General features: G+C 36.5%; 1 protein-coding gene across 10 annotated transcripts in view; it reads left to right on the top strand.

Annotated features, from left to right (window-relative positions):
• Positions 1-488: 488 nt before the first annotated feature.
• DNAJC13 (DnaJ heat shock protein family (Hsp40) member C13) overlaps positions 489-23,642 on the top strand; it is a 111,072-nt gene continuing 87,918 nt past the window's right edge. For 8 of the 10 annotated variants that reach the window (XR_004971559.1, XM_036332602.1, XM_036332601.1 and 5 more), the window contains exons 1-2: positions 489-752; positions 14,028-14,108. Coding sequence is in view for 9 of the 10 variants with exons in the window: in XM_036332601.1 (XP_036188494.1) it covers positions 14,041-14,108 (68 nt within the window). In the remaining variant the exon portion in view is untranslated. The remainder of the gene's footprint in view (positions 753-14,027; positions 14,109-23,642) is intronic. The other 2 variants (XM_036332600.1, XM_036332607.1) reach the window with 1 other exon arrangement.

The raw sequence follows: 23,642 nt of genomic DNA, 5'->3' as shown, positions 1-23,642 counted from the left end.
AACCTGCCGGCTCGCAATCCGGCCAGACAGGTTGGTAGTCGGCTGAGGCTTCGGACTGCCTCCGGGAAACTCCGAGGCATTTGAAGTCAAGGTCTCGGCCGGAGAAATGCTTGAAAACAGGGCGTCAAAGAACTAAAGAGTGCAGCACCCTGTGCTGGGGCAGCCACAGCCCCTCAGCCACATGCAGAGGGGCGTGGCCCTCCTTCCGCGCGTGCGTGCCCAGGGGCGTGTCCTTCCCAGCACGCGCCGAGGGGCGGGGCCCTTCTCTCGCTGCGTGGACTCCGGACACCACATCCGGGCTTGCCCTACTGCGCATGTGTGCCTGCGGGCGGGGTGGGGGGCGGGCCGGCAGAACCAGAAATTTCGGGGAAAGGGGACGCCTGGGACCAGGAGGGCGGGGAAATGCACGAGAAGGGGCGGGGCAGAAGGCGGAAAAGTTGGAATCAGCTGACCGGGTCCCGTGATAGCCGGGGCGGGGGCGACGCAGGCGCATTAGAGCGCGGTCGCTCCCAGCCTGAGCGAAGATGGCGGCCTCCAGATTGAGCCTCTGAGAGGCAGAGGGAGGAGGCGGAGGGGGCGGGGAGGCAGCGCCGCCTCGGCACCAGGAACCCGCGGCAGCGGAGCCACTGAGCCCCAGCGAGGGAAAGGGGAAGTGGTGGCGGGGAGGAGGCCGGAGGTCGTCTCAGCCCACTCTGGACGCGGAGCCGGCGGCGGGCGGAGCTCGGGCTGGAGCCTCTCCAGCCTCCCGCAAGGTAAACCCCTCTGGGCACCAGACTCGGGGGCTCGCATTTATTCGGGGGCCGGGGGCGCTGAGGGCCGGGAGCGGAGGGATGTGCCTCGGCCGCCGCAGCCTCCGCCTGCTAAGGAAAGCGATTACCCTCCCCCCAAGCTGCGGCCCCCCGACGCCCCCGGATCCCACGGACATCCGCCCCGGGCGCCCCCTCGGCCAGCCCTACCCCGCCTTCTGTGTTTGCTTTGTTTTCTGGTTGTCTGTCCTGCTGGGCCCCGCACTCCCCTCTGCACATCCTGAACCCCACGCATCCTTATCCCCTCGGGGCTCCGCCCTCGGGATCCCTGGCCGCCTCCTGCCCCGCCGGAGTGCTGCTCCTGACAGATGCTGGCAACTCTCGTTTCCTGGGCTCCGCGGCCCTCCTTCCCCCCACCCGTCCCGCATCTACTCTGTCTTTCTTTGTTTAGCTTTGTTTCGTTTTGTTAGGAAATGGGAGGGCACCCACTTGGTTTCTTCTCCAGTCTCCTTTTTTCCCCCCAAAAATCAAGTTTTCCCCCAGGGCTTTTCCTTTCTGCGGAGTAGCTCATTCACCCTGGCCTTTCCTTCGCTGTTGTGGTGATCTTTGCCTCTGATGCGGCCTTGGGAGCGGGTGAAGGAGCCCAGGGAAGTGGCTGTGAAACGCAGATGTGATTTAATACACTTACCGAGAGTGCCTTCAGGCTGAAATTGTCTCCTGTCATGTCTGGAGACCGTTTCCTTTATCCGTTGCTTAGGGCGGGGGTGCGGGGGGGAGAAGAAAAGTTAAATAATGTACCCCTGATGTGGCAGTGTCTCCTAACGCCGGGGTTTGCGCCCTCTGTGTTTCCCTTGGACCCTGCGCTGATTCCCCTCAAAAAGGAGGGCCCCTGCCTGGTGCTGCTGCCTCTGCGCTGCGAAGGGCTTTATGTTGAAGGGTTCTTTGGAGCCTCTTGGAGAGTAGTGTCTTCGGGGGGGGGAAAAAGTAAAGTTTCAGAATAGTTTTTTAGGACCTGCCCCAGTGACTGTCTTTCTTACTGTATTTTCTTTCTTTATGGCTCTGATAGATTTCTAGGTTTGAAAGTACTGTTCTCAGAGTTTGAGGAAATTGCTTACGGTGGTCAGGTTTTGTAGGATATTCCTAGTATCCTGTGAGTCTAGGAGAAGATGAAACAGGACTTGCCTTTTCTTTTTTTTTCTTTTTTTAAGAAATTTAGAAAACTACTTGTCAAAAGTTTGGCATCCTAAAAAGACTTCATTTCACTATTCTTTGGTTTCTGGAAAGTGCTTTCTTGCTTGATTTAACTTGTTATATAACAGAAAGCCTCATTAACACTTTAAATGTACAATGAAACAATGTGTAAGAGGCTATGTCTCAAACTTGTGTTTTGTTTTTAATATCGCAATGGAACATTGAGACCTTTTTAAGATAATGTTACATTATACTCCTAGTTTGGAAATAGGAAGTAGAACATATTAAGGGAGGGAAAGGGGAGTCAGAAGGTTATTCCAAGAAATGTAAAGAACCTTTATACTATAGTATAAAGTTAGACTAAAGTTTATAGTCTAGTTTATGGAAAGTGCCACCATTTGTATTCCACTGGGAGGCGATGGATATTCCTTTTTTTCTAAAGTGGTAGTAGTAAGTAAATAGTCCAAAAAATTTGGTGTTTTGTTTTTTACATTGTTGTGAAAAAGTTATGGAATTGTGGAAAGGATGAGTTATTTGTAAGAACTTGATGTTATCCATAAATAAGTAAAAGCTGGTTGCCTATATTGGTGACTATATTGGCTTCATTACATTTGTTAAAATGTTGATAGTGTAGTTAGGTTCTCAGTAGATACTAAATTGTGGTATAAATAAAAAGGATCTGTTTTAAGTAATTTGGCTCCATTCTTCAAGCACTTCTACTTACACAGGTGAACTTGAGGCTCCCATTGCACATAACTTTCACCTGTTTTCCTGATTGACGTACTTAAAATTAGTAAAATACAGGCATACCTTATTTTACTGCACTTCACAGGTGTTGTGTTTTTTACAAGTAGAAGGCAAGGTTCTCCAGCAAAAAGATTACTACTCACTTTAATGCATACTTACTTAATGGCCTTGGTGTGGAACCAAACCTGCGCTATCTCCGAGTTATGTCAGTAGAAGCAAGGCTATGCAAATAAACTTTAGCCAAAATTTGGTTGTTACTAACAGTTTTAGGTCTAAATGTTGACTGTAATGTTGAGAAGTAATTAAAGAGGAGTTGTTTTGAAAGATAACCTCTAAGTCAGTGCTTCTCAATTTCATCAAAACCAATAAAAACCTTTTTTATTCCAAGTAATTGTAACATCTTTTACTATCCTGAAATACTTTAGAAATAATATAACCACTGCGTTTGGCTCTGGGACAAGAGGAAGCTTTTAAAACAAAAAACTGCACTGACTTCAAATTCATGACTTGTTTTTTGAAATCTGTTAAAGAGCTGAGGCCACAGAACAAATCACTAGCCCAAGATTTAAGGACAGAAAGAGTAGACAGAATTCACATTCACTTTTAGACAAAACTGGACACTGGTAAGAGTTCATCTAGAATAGCTGACAGAGTGATGAGGGTCAGTGTACCTTCTTCCAATCTTTGTCCACAAATCTCACTAGGTACCCCTGGAAAAGATGGGGAAGGGCCCTGGGAAGTATATGTTGTGGTGCTGACATAGAGGAGAGGAACAGTGGCAAAGCTTTTAGGAGGGGCAGAAACTCTGCTTTGATTCTTCCCCTCTGTCTCTTCTATGGAACAAAATCCTTAATCTTTTGAGGGAAGGGCTTCTCTGCGTGCCCTGTTAGTGAGCATTCATTGAGTTGGGGGAAGAAAAAAAAAGGGGAAAGAATCTTCTCCTGGGGAAGGAATACTGAGCCCCAAACTGCAGCCAGGGGATCACACCTTTGAGATCCAGGTACATAGAGTATGGATAAGACTGAATGTTAATGATAGCACAACAAAGACTGTACTGCCCAATCCCCTGCCACCAAGTTAGGAAGCTTTGAATAACAGGTAACTGCAGAATACTACTAGGAGCAGAACAAGATATACAAAGAAGCACAGCACAAATAATCAAACAGACCGTGCTTTAGTAAACCAACCTCCACAGGAGCCACTAGCTATTGTGCAGGTATTTGAAGCTTCTGGTACACTGAAGATAATCATAGCAACAGCCAATCATAAACCCAGCCCAACTCCTAAACAGATTAACACCCTGCACTAAAGACCTAGCAAAGAAAAGGTGTGCCCATTTCCAGTCACAAAAATTATATGCCTTAGTCTCTGCTGTCCTATGCAACATTTCCAGCTTTCAACAAAAAAATTACAAGGCATGCAAAAGGCAAAAAATTATCCCAAGAGAAAAGGTAATTATCAGAATTATACTTTAAATAATATAGATGCTGTTATCTGATAAAGGAATTTAAAATGATTATAATTAATATATTAAAGATATGAACAGAAAAGTGGAAAACATCCAAGATCAGATGGGTAATTTCAGTTGAAAGATGGAAACTGTAAGAAACAACCAAAAGGAAATGCTAAAAGTTTCATTACACAATAGAGATGCAGAAAACCTTCAGGCTCATCAGTAGATTTGAACAACCAAGGAAAGAGTCAATGAACTTTTAGATGTCAGTAGTAGAAATTACCCAGCCAAAACACACACACACATGCACATGCAAACACACACATGTTAAAAAAACAAAATCCAAGAGCTTGGGGATAGTATCAGACATTTTAATATGTACATAATTAGAATCCCAGAGGAGAAGAAATATTGAAATATCTGAGGAAATACAGAATTTTCCAAAATTAATGTCAGGCATCAAGCCATAGGATCCAAAAAGCTTAGAGAACATGAAGCAGGATAAATACCTGGCCCCCCCAAACACAAGCAAAAGACACCTAGATATACTATATTCAAATTGATATAAACAAAGAACAAAGAAAATCTTGAAGGTAGCCAAAGTAAAGAGAAACATTATATACAGAGGAACAAAGATAAAAGTTACAGCAGAGAAACCATGCAAGCAAAGAGACGATTAAATGGTAACTTCAAAGTATTGAAAGAAAAAAAACCCCAGCAAAAATACCATTCAAAAATGAAGACAAAATATAGACACACTCAAACAAAACCAAGAGAATTCAAAGTATAATATCTTCATTCACATGATAGGTGCATTCCTGGAAAATATTATATGCATATTAAACTAAAAAACATACTTTGTGGGACAGTTCATTATAAATAGGTGTTGTTTTTTTGTTGTTGTTTTCTTTAACCTATGTGAATGACCATTTGGATATTTGAAAGTTAATTGAAGACAATCCTTCAATCTGAGATTGTCTTGTACATTGAGGGGTATCTAGCCCCATCCACTAAATACTAGTAGTGTTTCTAATAATAGTGTCTCTTATGGGGCCCCAACCATTACTTTAATTCAGAATTTTAATCATTGTTTTTCAGCCCGTTTTTCTGCATCAGCAGTGTTCACATGCTCAGCACATGCCAATCATAGTTCTTAGTCATGAAAATCATAGCAACTCCTTTGAGAATCATAGATTTAGGAGATATCTTTGTCCCTAGTAACTTAAGCCAACATAGTTGTGATAATTTTTTCTAATTTAAGACAGTTATCTATGCAAAGGTACATTTAAGTGGGGTTCATTCAGTAAGGTAAACATCTAATTTGCTAAGTTCTTTAAAGATATTCTTAACCATTGAACAGGCTACCTATTTGAGTTTTACTTGCATTTTTATGGACTACTTTTGAAAAGAGTGATCTCTAAAACAGTCTAAAATGAGTGGGATTTTGTAGTTTCAGCACTCTATAAGTTCTCCTTAGAAGTAGATCACACTGCCTAAGCAGTGTTCCCAATTCGATCTTTTGATGAACAGATTAAAAACAAAGCCCCTGAAAGAATCTAAAATAATTATTTTGATGCTCTGATTTTGTATAGTAGAGTGTGAGAACATAATTGAAGGATTGATAAGGTTATGAGTGTAGGAGACTTTCTAATAAATTCTATACTAATTATATTAAAATTTAAATTCTTATACAAAGATTTCAGACTTGTAGTCTTTAGTCACTTAGTGTATGGGGTTTCTCTCTTCCTCAAACTTCTAGTCAAGATACAGAATGTATTTTGGATGTATATCAAATCTTAGATTAGGTAGATTGTCCCCCAACCTTAGAGTTTCTGGGTTTAATTTTAAAAGTGGAATTTTACTTTTTTTAGTTAACTGATAGATTTGGAAGTGTTCTATAAACTGTGAAGTACTGTGGCAGAGATAGGAATAATAGGGCTATTTCTGAGCCAAATTAGAAACCTTTACATTGCTACTTTGTAGTGGGTTAAAGGGAAATTGTAGCAATTTAAACTATTTGTCTTTTACTAAATATGAAGAGAACAATGTTTGGATATTAGGATGCTTAAAACTGTAAGTTGTGTTTGTTATATGCTTAGGGAATTTTGTCCCCCACTGTGCATTTACTATAGTGATAGAGAAGTTAAAATACGGCCATTGAAAACCCCTTATACCCAAAAGGGTCTGTTTACAATAATAGAGCAAGATTATTAAGTAGCTGTTTGTGAGCTGATAAATTTATTGAACTAATATAATTGGCTCTTGCATAAGTCAAGTTAGCTTTAAAAATAAATGAAATAAAAATTAGGTCTAAAAAGTTTCAAGAATATGTACAAACAAAAAAATATGTAAATTACCAGTACCATTGATTTCACAGACATGCCTAATTGAACTCATTTCTTAGTTCTTTTCAGGTGAATATTTCAAGGCATTTTTAAGTTCTGGAAAGGAAAGAGTCATAATCATGCATCTTGGAAACAATGTTGTTATTTTTTTTTTTTACAACTAGATTCATGTCTATTTTGTAAGAAACAAGAATTACTCCCTCAGATAAAATCAGTATACATATGATTAAAATATGAAGAACATATCTTCTTGAATATTTGATTTATATTGAGTAGGTAAAGCCAACAAAATTAACTGCTGTGGTATATATGCTTGCCCCTTTCCTCATTAAGATATTACGTATTAACAGTGTTTCTTCAGATTTAGGGGTTGCTTTTGAATTTCTCTTGCCCTTTAATTGCATTAACATGTATCCAGTTTCTAATAGAAAAGGAATAGGTTTTTAAAAAAGGAATACGGGGATCTTAGATAATTTTGTCCTACTCCATAGTGGTGGAAGGATTTTAAAAAGTATTTTGATATGACAGATAATGCAAACGTTTCAGTGTTATAACTTCTGAGTAATTATTTGGAGATGTGATTGACAGCTTAAATTTGATACTACCATTGGCTCTCTCTCTAACAACATTATCTCTGGAGTTAGGGATTCTTCAGCAAGAGAGCTAAAGTGAAATGTACTAAAACCTTTGTAATCTGTTTTATGGCTGTTTAACATAGGTTATTGTACACATTACACACACTGATTTCTTGTTTATTTAGAAGGAAATGCTTTTGCCTATACTTGAGTTACATATTAAAGCATGAAGCTGAAAATTAAAAACAGGTTAAAGTTTATAGCACTTTTCCACCATACACAGCACATTCTATCTTAGACAGTCTAGTTGTAGCTTTTAATCTGGGTAAAAATTAATGTTCTGTTAACCATATTTTTTACCTCTTTTTTTTTTTTTGAAACTGAACTAACTTGCTGATATAATTCACTTAGATTTTGAAGCCAGTTGCAAATAAAAGTAGGTCTTTAAGAAGCCAGTAATAAGGGGTTCTCTCAGTTATTACTCAAAATTAATCACTCAAAGGATTAGCCTTTGCCTTAGCAATGGTTCTTCTTCCCTCTGCATTTTCAATAGGCTATTCCTATCATGTGAATATCTACCACATTTTCAGATGTAGTTTTACAATGTAGCAGAAAAAGTATTTCTCTTGTAGATTTAGGTCAGAAAATAAAGGCAAAGGCAATTTCCCCAACATAAAAGTTTTCACCTATAGCCAAGATGGAAGAACTTTACAGTAGATACCATATACTCACCTCCAAAATTCTTACATTAAAATTTCACTATACTTGCTTTAATACATATCCATCTTTCCATCCATCTTAGTTTTTGATGCATTTCAAGACAAACTCTTGTTTCTTATTCATTACTTGAGAACAAAATTAATGATGAAAGAGTTTATTTTTTCACTAGAGGCCTGGTGCAAGAAATTCATGCACTTGGGGCATCCCTCAGCCCGGCCTGTACCCTCTCACAGACCGGGACCCTTTGGGAAATGTCCAGCTGCCGGCTTAGGGGGAATCTGGCCTAAGCCCGCAGTTAGACATCCCTTTTGCAGTCTGGGACCCCTTGCTCCTTACCGCCTGCCTGCAGGGGAGGCGCGAGAGGCTCCTGCTACCGCTCCTGCACTTGTCAGCTGTGAGCCCAGCTGCCACAGAAGGAGCACACTGACTACCAGGGGGCAGCTCCTGTGTTGAGCGTCTACCCCATGGTGGTCAGTGTGCTTCATAGAGACTGGTCGTTCCGCCCGTCGTTCAGCTGTTTGGTCAATTTGCATATTAGGGTTTTACTATATAGGATACGATATATGGACTCAAAGTGGAAAAATTACTATCATATCTGCTCTCAGGAAGTTTTTGTATTTGTGTAAAAATCAGTTCCCGTTGGTCATGCAAAATATATGTTTTAGAGCATATTGCCTTTATTAATGCCAATTCATTCATTCATTAATGTATTATTTTATGAGTACTATATACTCATTCATTTTTGGCTAAGTGACTGTTTACTTAACTAACATAAGCTACATATATGCACTTAATTTTACTTTTTGTGCAAATTCTTTTGCTTAAGCCCAGCTATAATCTTCCTGGGTTCCTGTGATGTTAAGTCCCTTCATCTTGTTTTCTGTTCTTAGTGTTAATTTGATGTAGGCTTCTGCTTAGTGGACTCTCAAGTCCTGCAATTTTGTGTGAAAATCATATCTTCTACAAGATCATTCTCATTTTATCCGTAAATGATCTTAAATGGATTCCAAGTTTTACTGCCAGTCATAAGTTAGATAATGTGAGAACATTAAATATTGTTTGAAAGCATGAAGCAAGGGAGTTCATTGAAAAAAGTGAATGTAGCCAAAATGCTGTATTGCCCTCAATTTGACTGTTTAACCCTTAGTACAGTTCTCTAAAAAGAATAAACTGAGAAGTTGCAAAAAAGTTCTGTTGGTGTTGTAATCATAGGATATAGAATGAAAACAATGGAAGTTGACTTGCAAAAATTGGAAATACTTTCAATGTGATTTAGTTAAAATTGGCATGTGAACTTGAGTTTTTCTCATCAAAAAGATGGGTAAGTCTTTGAGAATTTGAAGTGGGACACTTGGAGAAGTAAAGGAGATGAAATTTAAGTGATTAGTTTGAACAGATAAATTCTTGTTAATTTAAATGGTATCTAAACTACTGGCAGGATGGCAAATGCTGGTTATATGGCTTCTACCAAGGTCTCATCCAACAATTTTTACATTTTATTTTTGGTTAGACAGTTTATTGCTGTTTATAGAACGTGCCTATAAGTGATGATTGCCATGATCTGCTTGATGATTGAGCTGCCGGATAATAAAAATTGTGAAGATGTTCATCAATATTAATTGGAATTATGGTTGCTTAAGAGTTTTTGCCTGCAAGAGCAACACTTAGAACCACTTTTAGAGTTTGTTAAAGAAATACGAAGGAGAAGAGAATGAATAGAGGTTAAATTTTAAAATATTAAGTTGGTTTCATGTAAAGAAACATTTCCAATAATTAAGATTCCAAATGTCTAAGTGGGTATATTTAAACTGTAGTAAATAAGATTGACTTGTAAAATAGTAGTCCTTTGTAGGAATAAAGTTGAAATAAAGTGATGTTTAAGTATTAGGTTATAATTGACTTAGATAATATTTAAAAATTTCACCTACCATGATATGCCTGATCATATATATTTTTTCCTCTTAAATGTTTTGGGAAATATAAATTTTAAAAAACAAAATAACAATAAAGTAATGACACCCTTTCTGTACTCCACCCAGTTTAAGAAGGATAATATATTGGTGTATTTTTGAAAGAGTAGGTAAAAACCATGAGTACTGATTAAATCAACATAAAACACTGTATTTTTAAAGGTAAAAATCCTAGGTGATAAACATTGGTGATATACATTGAGTAGTCCGATGATTGAAATTAATAGATAAAAGAAGACTTAGAATCAAGTAATTTAGTAATGATAACTTGGGCCAAGAATGCCTTAAGATGTACAGGGGTCTATAAGTAATAATTTTATTGATTTCAGAGAGGACGGGAGAGGGAGAGAAAAATAGAAACATCAATAATGGGAGAATCATTGATCAGCTGCCTCCTGCACGCCCCACACTGGGGGGTCAAGCCCGCATCCCGGGCATATGCCCTGAACAGGAATTGAACTGTGACCTTCTGTAGGTCAATAATCAATCACTGAGCCATTCTAGCTGGGCTATAAGTAAGCTTGAAAATGAAAGCGGTAATAGAAATACTCAAAACAATATTGCATATCTAGGGTAATATATTTAAAGTACAGTAATGATTATTATGGTTGCAGTTAATAGTTTTGAGTGCTTATTCTGAGCCAAGCATCACACTAATTCCTTTATTCAAGTTATCTCATTTAGTCCTCACCACAGCCCTTTGAGACAGGTATTGTCATCTACATTTTAGGAATTGAACCCGAAACCTTTTTGGTGCATGGGACAATGCTCCATTCCTAAACTTGTTTTAATTCTTTTCCTAAAAGATCTGATTGAGTTACATATTCTCTTAAATCATTGATAACCTATAAGGTCATTCTTTAGTTTTTTTTTATTTTTTAAAAATTATTCTTAAGTTTGCTTTGTTGTGAGATTATTTTGCTTCTTTCCCAACCCCTTAGGCCCCATCCCCACCCCTGGACTCCTCAGGATATATTAAGTATCTCTGATCTTTCTGGGCCATACCCTAAGTTCCCTGTGACTGTCATTTAAAAATCTTGTTATTTTCCTCTCATTTTCATTTTCAAGTTTCTCAATGATATCAACCAGTCTTTACTCAAACACATTTTCTTGTCAGTTTTCCTAAAATAGGCCCTTGGTAAAGTCAGTCATTCCGATGTCTTAAGTTATGGACTAGGAATCCAAATTCCACTCTTCGATATTATTCATTCACCTTTTCTGTTCTCCTTTTTCTTCCATTGTTCCAAACTTCAGTTATAGTAAGGGAAAAATATCTGTAGACCGATATATTTCACTTTTTGGGCATGTTCTCAGAAATCCTGTATTTTATTTCAGCAATATTATCTGCTGCAAATGATTCAGAAGGCAGGGATAATGTTTGCTGGTTTAATAAGTTTTGGTTAGCTGCCTATGTCAGTCATTCCAGATAACACGGTTCAGAAAAAAAGAAAACAACACTCCAACTGGCAAGGCTATATTTAGCTATTTCCATACATACTTAGAGGAAGGTGTCAGTTGACTGTTAAGAGAAATTTCCTCTCTGGTAACAATAAAGGTTTCTCTAAACTTGCTGTTACTTGTGGTTCTCTTATTGTTCCTCAGAGCATGAATTGATGCTTTTCCAGAAAGTTTGGCAAAACCTTGTTTGGGAGGAGTATCTATTTAGAGAATATCAGAATTTCCCATAAGATTGTTGCATTTCACTCAGTCACTGAGCACCTGTTTTTTGTCAGACATTCTTCTGGCTCTGGGGATATATATTACACACACACACACATACATGCTTAACACAAAAATACATCTCTCTGGATATTCTAGTAGGATTAGATGAAAGATAAATATAATAAATTGCACATTAAACTATGAAATGAAAGGTGCCATGGAGGAAAAATGAGAGGAGTCAGACGGAATAGAGAGCGTAGAATGAGGAGGGTGGTTACAATTTAAAACAAGATAGTTAGGCTAGGCCTCATTCTAAAGATGACATTTGAACACAGATTTGAGGTGAAGATGTGAGCCATATAGGTATCTAAAGGAAGAGCATTCTACATAGAGTACAGAAGTCCTCATTAATTTGCTAATACAAAGACAAGTAAGAGGAATGAAGAAAGCAACTTCAAAATGTTTTTATCACTCAAGTATATTCCCAAGAGAAATGAAAACATGTACATGAAAATTGAATGTTTAGAGCAGTGTGATTGATAATAGCCAAAAAGTAGAAGCAACACCAATTTTCATCAACTGATGAATGGGTAAAAAAAAAAAAGGTGGTATTATACATACACTAGAACAGCGGTTCTCAACCTGTGGGTCGCGACCCCTTTGGGGGTCGAACGACCCTTTCACAGGGGTCGCCTAAGACCATCGGAAAACATATATAATTACATATTGTTTTTGTGATTAATCACTATGCTTTAATTATGTTCAATTTGTAACAATGAAAATACATCATGCATATCAGATATTTACATTATGATTCATAACAGTAGCAAAATTAAAGTTATGAAGTAGCAACGAAAATAATGTTATGGTTGGGAGTCACCACAACATGAGGAACTGTATTTAAGGGTCGCAGCATTAGGAAGGTTGAGGACCACTGCGCTAGAAGGAAACTAATTCATTCCAGAATATGGATAAACTTTGAAAATGTTATGCTAAGTGAAAGAAGCCAGTCACAAAGACCACATATTGCATGATTCCATTTATATGAGATGTCCAAAATAGCAAACCCATAGTGACAGAAAGTAGATTAGTGGATGCCAGGTGCTGGGAGTAAAGGGGAATGGAGAGGGACTGCTAACAGGGTTTCTTTTTGGGGTGATAAAAAAATGTTCTAAAAATAGTGGTGGTGGTTGTAGAGCTCAACATACTAATCCTCCCCCCCCCATTATACACTTTAAAAGGGTGAATTGTATGGTATATGAATGGTTTCAAAATAGTTATAAAAATGTTTTTTGAAAGAATATGGTTTTAATAATAAAAAGAATACTTACTTGGTTAAAAAAGTTAGATCAGTGTATAAAGATAGAAAAAAAAGGTTAATTGAATCATACAGCCATTCAGTTTACATTATTGGCACTTTGGGATGAATCTTAAAATACTTTTTAGAATGCATTTCTAGTTATTAAGGGTAGGAAAAAATAGGCAAGTCACAAAAGAAGAAACAAATGGCCATATTCATTTTAAACTTTTATTCAGTATGTAGCAAATGGTGCAATATTTTTAAAATTTGTCATCCCTCTTTTATTAGTAGCCAGTTCAAACAATTTATCCCGTAAACTTAGCTAAATTTAAATTTTTTCATGAAATAAATGGATTCTGGATTTTATAGACTTCAGAGTTATAATCAACAGACTAATCAACTTAAGTGTAAAATAGTGCACATAACATGGTCCTTCTGCATGAAGCTGTTTGGAACTTCATATGATGTGTGATTTATCACACAAGTTCGACAGTTCTGAACTGTTCTATATACTGTTTAACCAGAGGAGTTCACTAACCAAACTGCTCTAAAGATTTGAATTTCAACACATACTCTCAATTTCTGTACTTGTTCTGGTATAGTATTCATACAATGGAATATCATGTAGCCATAAAAATCATTTTCACAGAGAATATTTAATTCCATGGCGAAAATGGGTTAAGCAGTAGGAATGATAATCTCAATTTTGTGTGTTTTTTTTAAAAAGCCACCTATTTTTCCTAAATAGAAGATGGGAGGGTACAATAATTATCTGTGGATGCTAGGAAGAAAGATTATTTATGAACATTTTAGATTTTTACTGCAGACATGCATTACTTTTAAAATGAGATTTTGGTTATATTTAAGTTAAATCTTTACAATAGCTTGCCTTTAAAGTGACAGCAAAGGGCTGCCACTTAGCACCTTAACAAAAACCTTTCCCATTGATTTATCAGTTGGCAAACATTTTCAAGTGCCTATCATGTGCCAAGGCATTGTTTGGCAATGCGAGATTTAAACATTCATTTACTTGAACATTTTTTATTAGATCACTACACTTGGAATATTGATAGAGGGCAGTTCTTGTCCTCAGGAAGCCCAGTGCAGTGGAGGAGAGCAGACAGTCACAATATGGTGTGCTAAAGGCTGTAATACAGAGTTGAATAGATCATCCCCTCTCCTTTAAAACCTATGGTCTGTAAAAAAGTTGTGTCTTAAAATCAGTACCATATGGCAGACTATAAAAGTGTGATATGATAGATTCAGGAAAAACTCTAAGGATAACTCTGTACTAAATTCTCATATTTTTATCTTCCAGGTTTCAGCACAAAATGAACATAATCAGGGAAAATAAGGATTTGGCATGTTTCTACACAACAAAACATTCGTGGAGGGGAAAGTATGTATTTCTGTTGGTGTTATTTTCCTGTGCTTCTATAAAGTATTATTGTAAACATTACTCTTTCAATATTTTGAGTTGTACCACACAACTCATTAATGCCTTTCAGCCCTCTATCAAAAGCATCTGTGCATATTTCATACCAAGATGCTACATTTGGAATACTTACTGCTCTTTTTTCTTTTGACATTTCTGGTTTTCTATGTCTGTCTTGGCAAGGAGTTTGGTAAGAATTAAAAATAACAGTTAAAAGGAAAATAAGCCAGTTATCCAAACCCTCTTGATTGCTATCACTTAATGTTGAGGTTATGCAGTAGTAACATAGTGTTAACTTCACAACTTTATCACCCAGATAATAGCCTGTATGTGATCAACACATTTTCATGTCCATTTGACTGTCAGAGAAAATATATCAATAGTGCATCTTGTAATCATTTTTAGGTGTGTAATGAAATTTAAAAATTGGATTTGATCTTTTCTTTTCCATGGGAGGGGGCAGTGACATTTTTTAGTAGCTTGCCAGGTCAGACTAAGGTGTAGATGCTTTGTTTCCTTTTTGTAAAATGGATGGTAATTCCTGCCCCTCAGATTGCTCTAAGGATTAGATGACATGATATGAACTGTATGAAGGTTTTAAAATTCTGCCTTAAACAGTGAGTATTCAATGAATAGCACCTGTTGTTGACCATTAGGAAAAAAGTTTAGTCTCTTGTTCTTTTGAATAGTAATAATTAAAATGATGTGCCACATTTTGACAAATAGGTGACTACATTATTCTAGGTAAGTCCTCATATAGACAAAACATGACGTGTACAAAGCCATTAACTTTAGTGTTTGTTCTTAACTTCATTTTTTAGGTAACAGCGTGGTAACTTAGAATGGTGCAACATCTGAATTCCGTAGCGTTTCTGGTTTTCATAGGCAAACTGACTATATAATTTTGAAAGATTTGAGTGTTTTGTTTCCTTTTGGTAGTTCAATTGTATGAACTCCTAAAATAGACAGCATAATTGTTATCCTTGACATTTTTTTTCCTGTTAATTTCATTGAGCAAAGTTAGAAAATTGGCATATTCAGGGTAATATGAGTCTCTTTAGTTCTGTAAGCAGCCTTAGATAGTTTGTATATTTAAATGATCTTTACTTTTCCTCAAGTGATAGATTGCTCTGATTATCATAATGTAACTTCTGTTTTTAATACAATTATAGTATGCTGATTCATTAATGCTAAAGAACAAACTTACTGTAATATTTTTTGCTTTGTGAGCTTGTCAGTAATTGTGATCATCTGGAAATATTTTTTTAATGTTCTTAGAAAGTAGTGACTAAGACTTACGACAATGTTCCTTTTCTTCTTTTTTTATAATAATTTGGAGCAGAACTATTTCTGTTCCCTCATCACAATTCCTTGCTTTCATCATTCAAACCTTGAAACCTTTTTTTTTGTATTTATAACAGCTTTATTAAGATATAATTTATACAACATAAAATTCATCCTTTTAAAATGTATAATTTAATGAACCATCTCTACTAACCGTTTTCAGAACATCTTCATAAACACCAAAAAACAAACAAACATAAAAAAACACCTCTAAAAATATTAGCAATTACTTCCCTTTTCTTCCCAGCATCTGGCAGTTACTAATCTACGTTCTGTCTCTGGATTTCCTTATTTAGGACATCTCATGTAAATGGAATCATAAGATATGTGGTCTTTTTGTGACTATCTTCTTTCATTTAATATGTTTTCAAGGTTTACCCCTGTTGTAATATGTGACAGTACTTTCTTTTTATTCCCAAATAATACTCTGTTGTATAAATATGCCACATTTTTTATCCATTCATCAGTTAATGGACATTTATATGTTGCCACTTATTTACTTTGAATAGTGCTGCTATAAATGTTAATGTACAAGTTTGTGAGTGAATCTATATTTCCAGTTCTCTTGGGAATATACCTAGGAGTGGAATTGATGTTACATGGAGTTATATGGTAATGTGACGTTTAACTTTTTGAGGAAGAGCCAAGTGACTACAGCATTTTTCTGTCCTATCATCAATGTATGAAGAATCCAATTTCTCCACATCCTTACCAACACTTGTGATTGTTTATCTTTTTTTATTTTAGCTATCCTAATGGCTATGAAGTAGTATCTTATTGTTTATTTCCCTTATGACTAAGCATCTTTTCATGTGCTTATTTGTCATTTGTGCATCTTTCATGAAATGTCTTTTCAAATCATTTACCCATTTTTAATTGGATTATTTGCCTTTTTAATGTTGAGTTGTAAGAGTTCTCTATATATTCTGAATACAAATCCCTTATCAGATACATGATTTGCAAATATTTTCTCCTATTCTGTGGGTTGTCTTTTTACTTTCTTGATAGTATTTTTTGAAGCAGAGAGTTGATTTGGATGATTTTCAAGTTTTTCTTTTGCCATTTGCGCTTCTGATATCATATCCTAGAAACCATTACCTAATTGAAACCATCTACTAATCTAAGGTCTCAAAAATTGACTCCTATGTTTTCTTCTAACAGTTATAGCTTTGATTTTGGGTTAATTTTTCTATATAGTATGAAGTAGGTATCTGGCTTCATTCTTTTATATATGGATATCCAGTTGTTCCAGCATCATTTATTAAAAAGAGTATTCTTTCTCCATTGAATTGTTTTGACATTGTTGTCAAAAACCAATTGACCATAGCTTTGGCTGAGTGGAGCATTGTCCCATACACTGAAAGGTTGCAGGTTTGATTCCCATGTGTTCAAAACAACTAGGTTGTGGGTTCGATCCCTGGTTGGGGCGTGTACAGGAGGCAACCAATCGATGTTTCTCTTGTCGATGTTTCTCTTTCTTTCCCTTCCTCTCTCTCTAAAATGGGCATGTCCTTAGGTGAGGATTAAAAAAATCATTTGACCATAAATATAAATGTAAAGGTTTATTCCTGAACTCTCAATTCTATTCCATTGGACTATATGCCTATCCTTATGCCAGTACCATCCTGTCTTGATTACTGTAGCTTTGTACTAAGTTTGAAACTGGGAAGTTTGAGGTTCCAACTTTATTCATTTTCAAGATTATTTTGGCTGTTCTGGATTTCTTGCATTTCCATATGAATTTTAGAGTCAGTTGGTCAGTTTTACAAAAAAGGCATCTGGGATTTTGATAGGGATTGCATTAAATCTGTAGATCAATTAGGGGATTATTGCCACCTTAACAGTATTAAGTCTTCTGGTCCATGAACAAGGGATGCCTTTCATTTGTTTAGATCTTTAAAATTTCTTTCAATAGTGTTTTGTTGTTTTCAGAGCTAAAAAGCACTTTTATTTGCATAAAAGTGAAGTTTCCTTTTTGGCCTAAGCAAGCTATTTCTGATAGGAAGGAACAGTGCAGATTCATTGTGGAAAACTTCAGAGTAATGTTCAAAATACAGGTTTAAGTTTTTTTCTGGATGGAAATTACAAGTGAAATTTACCTATGGATCACTTTTATATTTGCATAGGTTAATTGTAGCAATTGGGGCTCTGAATTTAAGAGTAGCATTTTAGTATCTGAACAGGATTTTAACTTGAGTACATTAAACTAGGTGGTGATCAGTCCATGAAATTCAGTGGCAGAGCCCATTACCTTCATAGGTAGTTGGCTTCATAGATAGTCTGTATAATGGCTAGATAGAGTAAATTTTAAGAAGAGTTGAGGGAGTGAAACTGATTTTCCAAGTGGAGTTTGACTAAAATCAGAGTATCCTGATAATATAGCCAGAGGAATTATCAATTTGTCTGTTGTTTTATTTTTTTTTTTTTTTTTTTTTTTAAAATATATTTTATTGATTTTTTACAGAGAGGAAGGGAGAGGGATAGAGAGTTAGAAACATCAATGAGAGAGAAACATCCATCAGCTGCCTCCTGCACACCCCCTACTGGGGATGTGCGGGCAACCAAGGTACATGCCCTTGACCGGAATCGAACCCGGGACCCTTCAGTCCGCAGGCCGACGCTCTATCCACTGAGCCAAACCGGTCTCGGCACTTGTCTGTTGTTTTAAATACGAATGTATGAGTCATAACTACTGGAAACATAATGATACTAACTACAATTAGTTCAGTGACTAGTGGAGTTTTGAGACACTTTTCCTATTATTCAATCAGCAGAATAATAGCAATTGGAATGGGTAACATTTATCAATTGTAAACAATAAGCGACAAGCACTTTATATGAATTATTTCTTATAATCTTCTCCTTGTGATATATATATATATATATATATATATATATATATATATATATTAACAACATCTTCATGGGGGAAAGTGAAGCTTAGAGAGGTTAAACAAATTATCAGAGGATATATAGAAAGTGAGTTGTCCAGACAGCATTCAAACCCAGGCAGTGTGATTCTAGAGCTGGTGGGCTTAACTATTAAGCTGTAACACCTCCTTTAGCAATGCTTACCACTGATGCCTGTGCCATGCCAGCACAGCCAAGGGTTCGGTGAGCCTGAGGCGGGGCAGCAAAGGATTAAAGACAAAGAATATAGCTGGGGCCCGGTGGATCTCCTGTGCCTGGATGAGGCTACAGAGAAGGATCCAGCCAGCAAGCCGAGGCTTTATTTTATAGTCAAAGAAAAACAAGGTAGTGGTCAACATAGGTTACAATGTTCTTGTGAGTTTCACTTGTTTTGGCAGCACTTGCTTCATCTCCCACAGCCCATTAGCTACCCAGAAAGGAGCTAGGGCGAGTCCATAAGATCAAGCTTAATTATGCTAAGAGGGCTCTGCCCTCTAAGCTGGGACTTGTTTGTGATTCTGCCACAGGTCAATCTGAGGCTTAACTCTAGGGCCACTCCCTATAGATGCCCTCTTTGAGAAACCTTGTATTTCAGTTATCCTTAGTGTCATGTGATGGACTAAAATTCTAGTTCAAATAACTGGATTCTCAAACTTTTAATAATTAAAAAGTCTAGATTCTGTGAGAAACCTAAAGGCTTCTAGAGATTTGGTGGCCAAAACTTATTTTAAAATCATTGAAGGAACTAGGGTGTTCCACCTAGCAAAGATAATTCAAATGGAAAGTCTGATTGACAGAAAAATTAGGTATGTTCATATAGGCCTAACCAATGGACACAGACAACAGGGGGGTGAGGGCATGAGTGGGGAGGGGGTAATGTGGGGATAAGGACACATATGTAATAGCTTAATCAATAAAGAAATAAAAAATAGGTATGTTCTGTGTGAAGCTGAAAGACAGAACTTGGGACAAGAGGGTGAAATTTGTGGGAAAGTGTATATTGTCTTAATTCTAAAGAACAATGGTCAATATCTGCAGTACTGGGAAATGAATGGAATTACTTTTTGGAAAGGTGAGTTGGTAGTGAACCATTAAAACTAGCCAACTTTGCCCAGAATACTAGAAAGGTTCAAGCTACATGTTATGGGAACTAGACTAGTAACATGAAAGTTCTTTCAACTCTGATTAGATAAGATTTGTTTTGGTTTATTTGAGGCCCATTGCATTCACTAGCCACTGAAAGAATTGTGGATCCTACTTTTAGAAGTAATATATAAAGGTTTTATGATTTTAAGAAATTTGACAACCATTATTTTATAGGAAACATAAGCTTTTTTCTGTACTTTACAAATAGGAAGTAATGTTGAATTTTCTCTAGTTTGAGAGAATTGAAAAATATGAATTTCTTTGCAGAAGAGTATGATATTGTGATGGCTGCCAGTATTTTTGTAGTATCTCTGTTGATGCTATTGTACATGCCTAATTGATACAAGGTAGTTAAGAGTATTCAAGTCTAAAGTTAACTTTCAAACAATGACGGAAAAGTGTCTTAGCTCTTACGGCTTTGAACTTTATTTCAGATGTCTGAATTAGTTAACTAAATAATAAATAAAATGTAAGACTAAAATGGGACTGATCTCTTGTTTACTGCTATATCATTTAACCAAAAACAGTGTTACATGCTCATTTAATTCTGGGTCAATCCATGGTAATGCTACAGTAACCAAACCAACACATTTGTTTTATTTTCTAAAGTTGCCATATGAAAAAAAAGTCATGTTATAAAAAGTTGTTACAAAGTGGAAAGCAATATTCATAAGGACTAGAGAGTTGAAAAATGATGTAACATTTTTATTTGCAGGAGTTAAAGTAACAGAAGTGTGTTTGTTTTAGTGTAAGTTAATGTTTATTCTATTAAAAAATCTGACCTGAAAAAATCTGACCATTCATGTTGATCAATGTCAACTCAATAAATTAGTTTAAAAAAGAAATCTGAGCATCAGTTGTCAAATCCAAAATTGATTATTTCCCCAGACTTTCCTTCAGTGGTCTTTTCTTCATCAACTCTGTTACTATTAGCACAACTATTTTTTTTTAATTGTTCTTATCTTTGTCACCAATTATTATGGGAACAGAAAGCCCCATAGGTAAAGCAGTTGCTTCAAAGAGTTTTTAATTTATTTGAGTACAATTGGTTTCATGATTCTGAGTAACATTATATTAAATGGTAATATAAATCATATTATTTAATAAGCTATTACATTAGAATAAATCTATTGATGTGTGTAACTTTAGTTCCTGGATAAATAGGAAACCAGTGTAGTAAGTAAAGTCAATAATGAATATTAATTTCCTAGTTGGGTGAAAAGTGTTTGCTTTCATGTTTCCTTATATATGTATATGTATGTTTATATTGTTTTTATATTATGTATGTGTATGGAATCTTCTACTGCCTCCTGCATGCCCCTTACTAGGGATTGAGCCCACAATCCGGGTATGTGCCCTGACCAAGAATCGAACCTTGACCTCCTGGGTTCATGAGTTGATGCTCAACCACTGAGCCACAGAGGCCAGGCTTTAGCATTCTTCTTAAGAAGGCTTTATCAGAGCTTTGAGTTTACTAGTCATGACAGATATTTGGGCCTAATGGGCACCTAACTCCAGAATAATTTTATTGAAGATCTAGATTCAGCCGTGGGCAAACTACGGCCCGCGGGCCGGATCCGGCCCATTTGAAATGAATAAAACTAAAAAAAAAAAAAAAGACCGTACCCTTTTACGTAATGATGTTTACTTTGAATTTATATTAGTTCACACAAACACTCCATCCATGCTTTTGTTCCGGCCCTCCGGTCCAGTTTAAGAACGCATTGTGGCCCTCAAGTCAAAAAGTTTGCCCGCCCCGATCTAGAATGTGCTCTCACAATATGGTAGCCACTAACCACTTGTGGCTGTTTAAATTTAAGATACTTAAATTTAAAATTCAGTTGCATTAGCCACATTTCAAGTCTCAATAGCTGTATGTGGTTCATAGCTACCTTACTGGACTATAGATGTAGGACATTTCTATCATCTCCAGAAGTTCTTTTGCATAGCATTAATAACCTAGATGACAGTTACATAAGACACGTTAGAAGGGGCTTATTTGTATGGAAATTAATCTACAATTGCAAAGGATCTTTTCTTATCTGAGCTCCTCTGAGACTGAATGTGACAGCATCAGTTGACACTTGGGACATTTCAGGCATTTAATTTTTATACTTTTGCTCCCAGAGTAAAATAAACATTCTGTACTTTCATTTTAAGATTATAAAAATTGGCATATTTGACGCTCAGGATGATTTTGAAAGTTCGAATTTGTGATTTTACTTTTCTACCTAACGTTTTATTGTGCAATATTCTTAGGTAAATACTATTTAACATGATCTTATTTCTTTATTTTTCTTCGTTTCCATTCAGTGGTTAAGCCTCTGAAGTTTTGAGGCTTTAGCTGTTTAGGTAAATCCTCATCTACTTCACCAACCCCTCAACCCTTACTCCTCCTCAGAAAGCAGCGAATGAATGTTTTTATGTTAGAAGGAAGTTCTCTCATTTTTTAGTTTCCCACTCAACTTTAGACACGTGAAGTTAGGGGGAAAAATATTTATAATATAGCACTACTTTTTGTAAGAATGTGTGGTGTGGTAAAGATTAATAGAATCTATCATTTTTCTTCCAAAAGGAAATAACTTTATCATTTCTATTATATGATACCCTGATTATATTATATAATATACTGAATAGAAAAATTAAAATGTGGGAAGTTTATCTTTTTCTTAAAAATATATTTTTATTGCTCTCAGAGAGAGAGGGAGGGGAAGGGAGTGGGGGGGGGGAGAGAGAGAGAGAGAGAGAGAGAGAGAGAAAGAAAGAAACATCAATATGAGAGAGAATCATTGATCGGTTGCCTCCTGCATGCCCTCAGCCAGGCACTGAGGCAATGTGGGCATGTGCCTAGACCGGGAATCAAACCCGGGACCCTTTAGTCCACAGGCTGACGCTCTATCTACCGAGCCAAACCGACCAGGACTGTTTTGTTGTAGTTGTTAACCCTCACCTGAGGATATTTTTTCCACTGGTTTTTAGAGAGAGTGGTAGGGAGGGGGAGAGACAGAGAGAGAGAAACATCTATGGAGACACCAGTTGATGTCCTCCCGCAAACACCTTGATTGGCCTGGGATTGAGCTGAGGTACGTGCCCTTGACCAGAATGGAACCTGGAACCCTTCAGAACCAGGGCCGACACTCTAACCACTGAGAAAACTGGCTAGGGCAAATTTCTCTTGATTTTAATGGGAATATTCCTAGTGTGTTACCTTTGAGTCCGATAATAGCTGTTGAGTTAAGGTAATGTATGTATTTTTACTGTATTAGTAGGTTAATGCAGAAAAACATGATCTCTATAGATAAAAAAAAGGCATTTGATTATATTTAACATCCAGTTTTGATCATTTAAAAATCTCTTAATATAGATATTCCAATAAATATGATAATTTTTAATATATTAATATATTTTATTAATATATATTTCTAATATTGAACTCTCTTTTCCTAAAATGAACCTTCCTTGGTCATGGTATATTACTATTTTAATATGCTACTTGATTTTTATTGCTAATATGAATTTAAAAAATAGATTGGTGTGGTTTTTTTCTTTATTTGTATTGTCTTATCACATTTTAGTGTTACTGAAAGAATTGAGAAACTGCCCTTAGTCTGTTTTCTGGAACAATTTAAGATGCATGGGACTTAACCTGTTCCTTTAAGATTTTATCTCCTGGTTCGAGTCTTGGTGCTCTTAGGATATAACTCTTTGAAGTTTTCTTAAATTCTTCTATGTTAGATTGATTTATTCTTAGTTTTTAAATTTATCAGCATAGATTTATATACATCATTGTGTGTGTGTGTCTATGATTATAAATGCTTTCATTCTTCATTTTGTTTTTTTTCTTAGACTAATGTTTTGCCTATTTTATTATTTTATTTCCAGGGAACGAATTCTTCAGTTTTAAATAAGGGTTTCCAGTTTAGTTTTACTTTTATCATTATGCATTCCTCTCCTAAAGGATTACTGATATCCAAATGGTTTTTCTACTTTAGATGTTTGTTACTTTAAGTGAAGGAAGTGAATTGAGAAGTGAAAATTGCTTGTCTGTGATGTATGCTTCCAACTTCTATAAAATTGCAACACTTAAAAGTAATAGGT

This window comes from Myotis myotis, unplaced genomic scaffold, assembly GCF_014108235.1.
Source record: "Myotis myotis isolate mMyoMyo1 unplaced genomic scaffold, mMyoMyo1.p scaffold_m19_p_13, whole genome shotgun sequence".
In the NCBI taxonomy this organism is placed as follows: domain Eukaryota; kingdom Metazoa; phylum Chordata; class Mammalia; order Chiroptera; family Vespertilionidae; genus Myotis; species Myotis myotis.
This window is presented reverse-complemented; position numbering and strand designations above follow the sequence as displayed.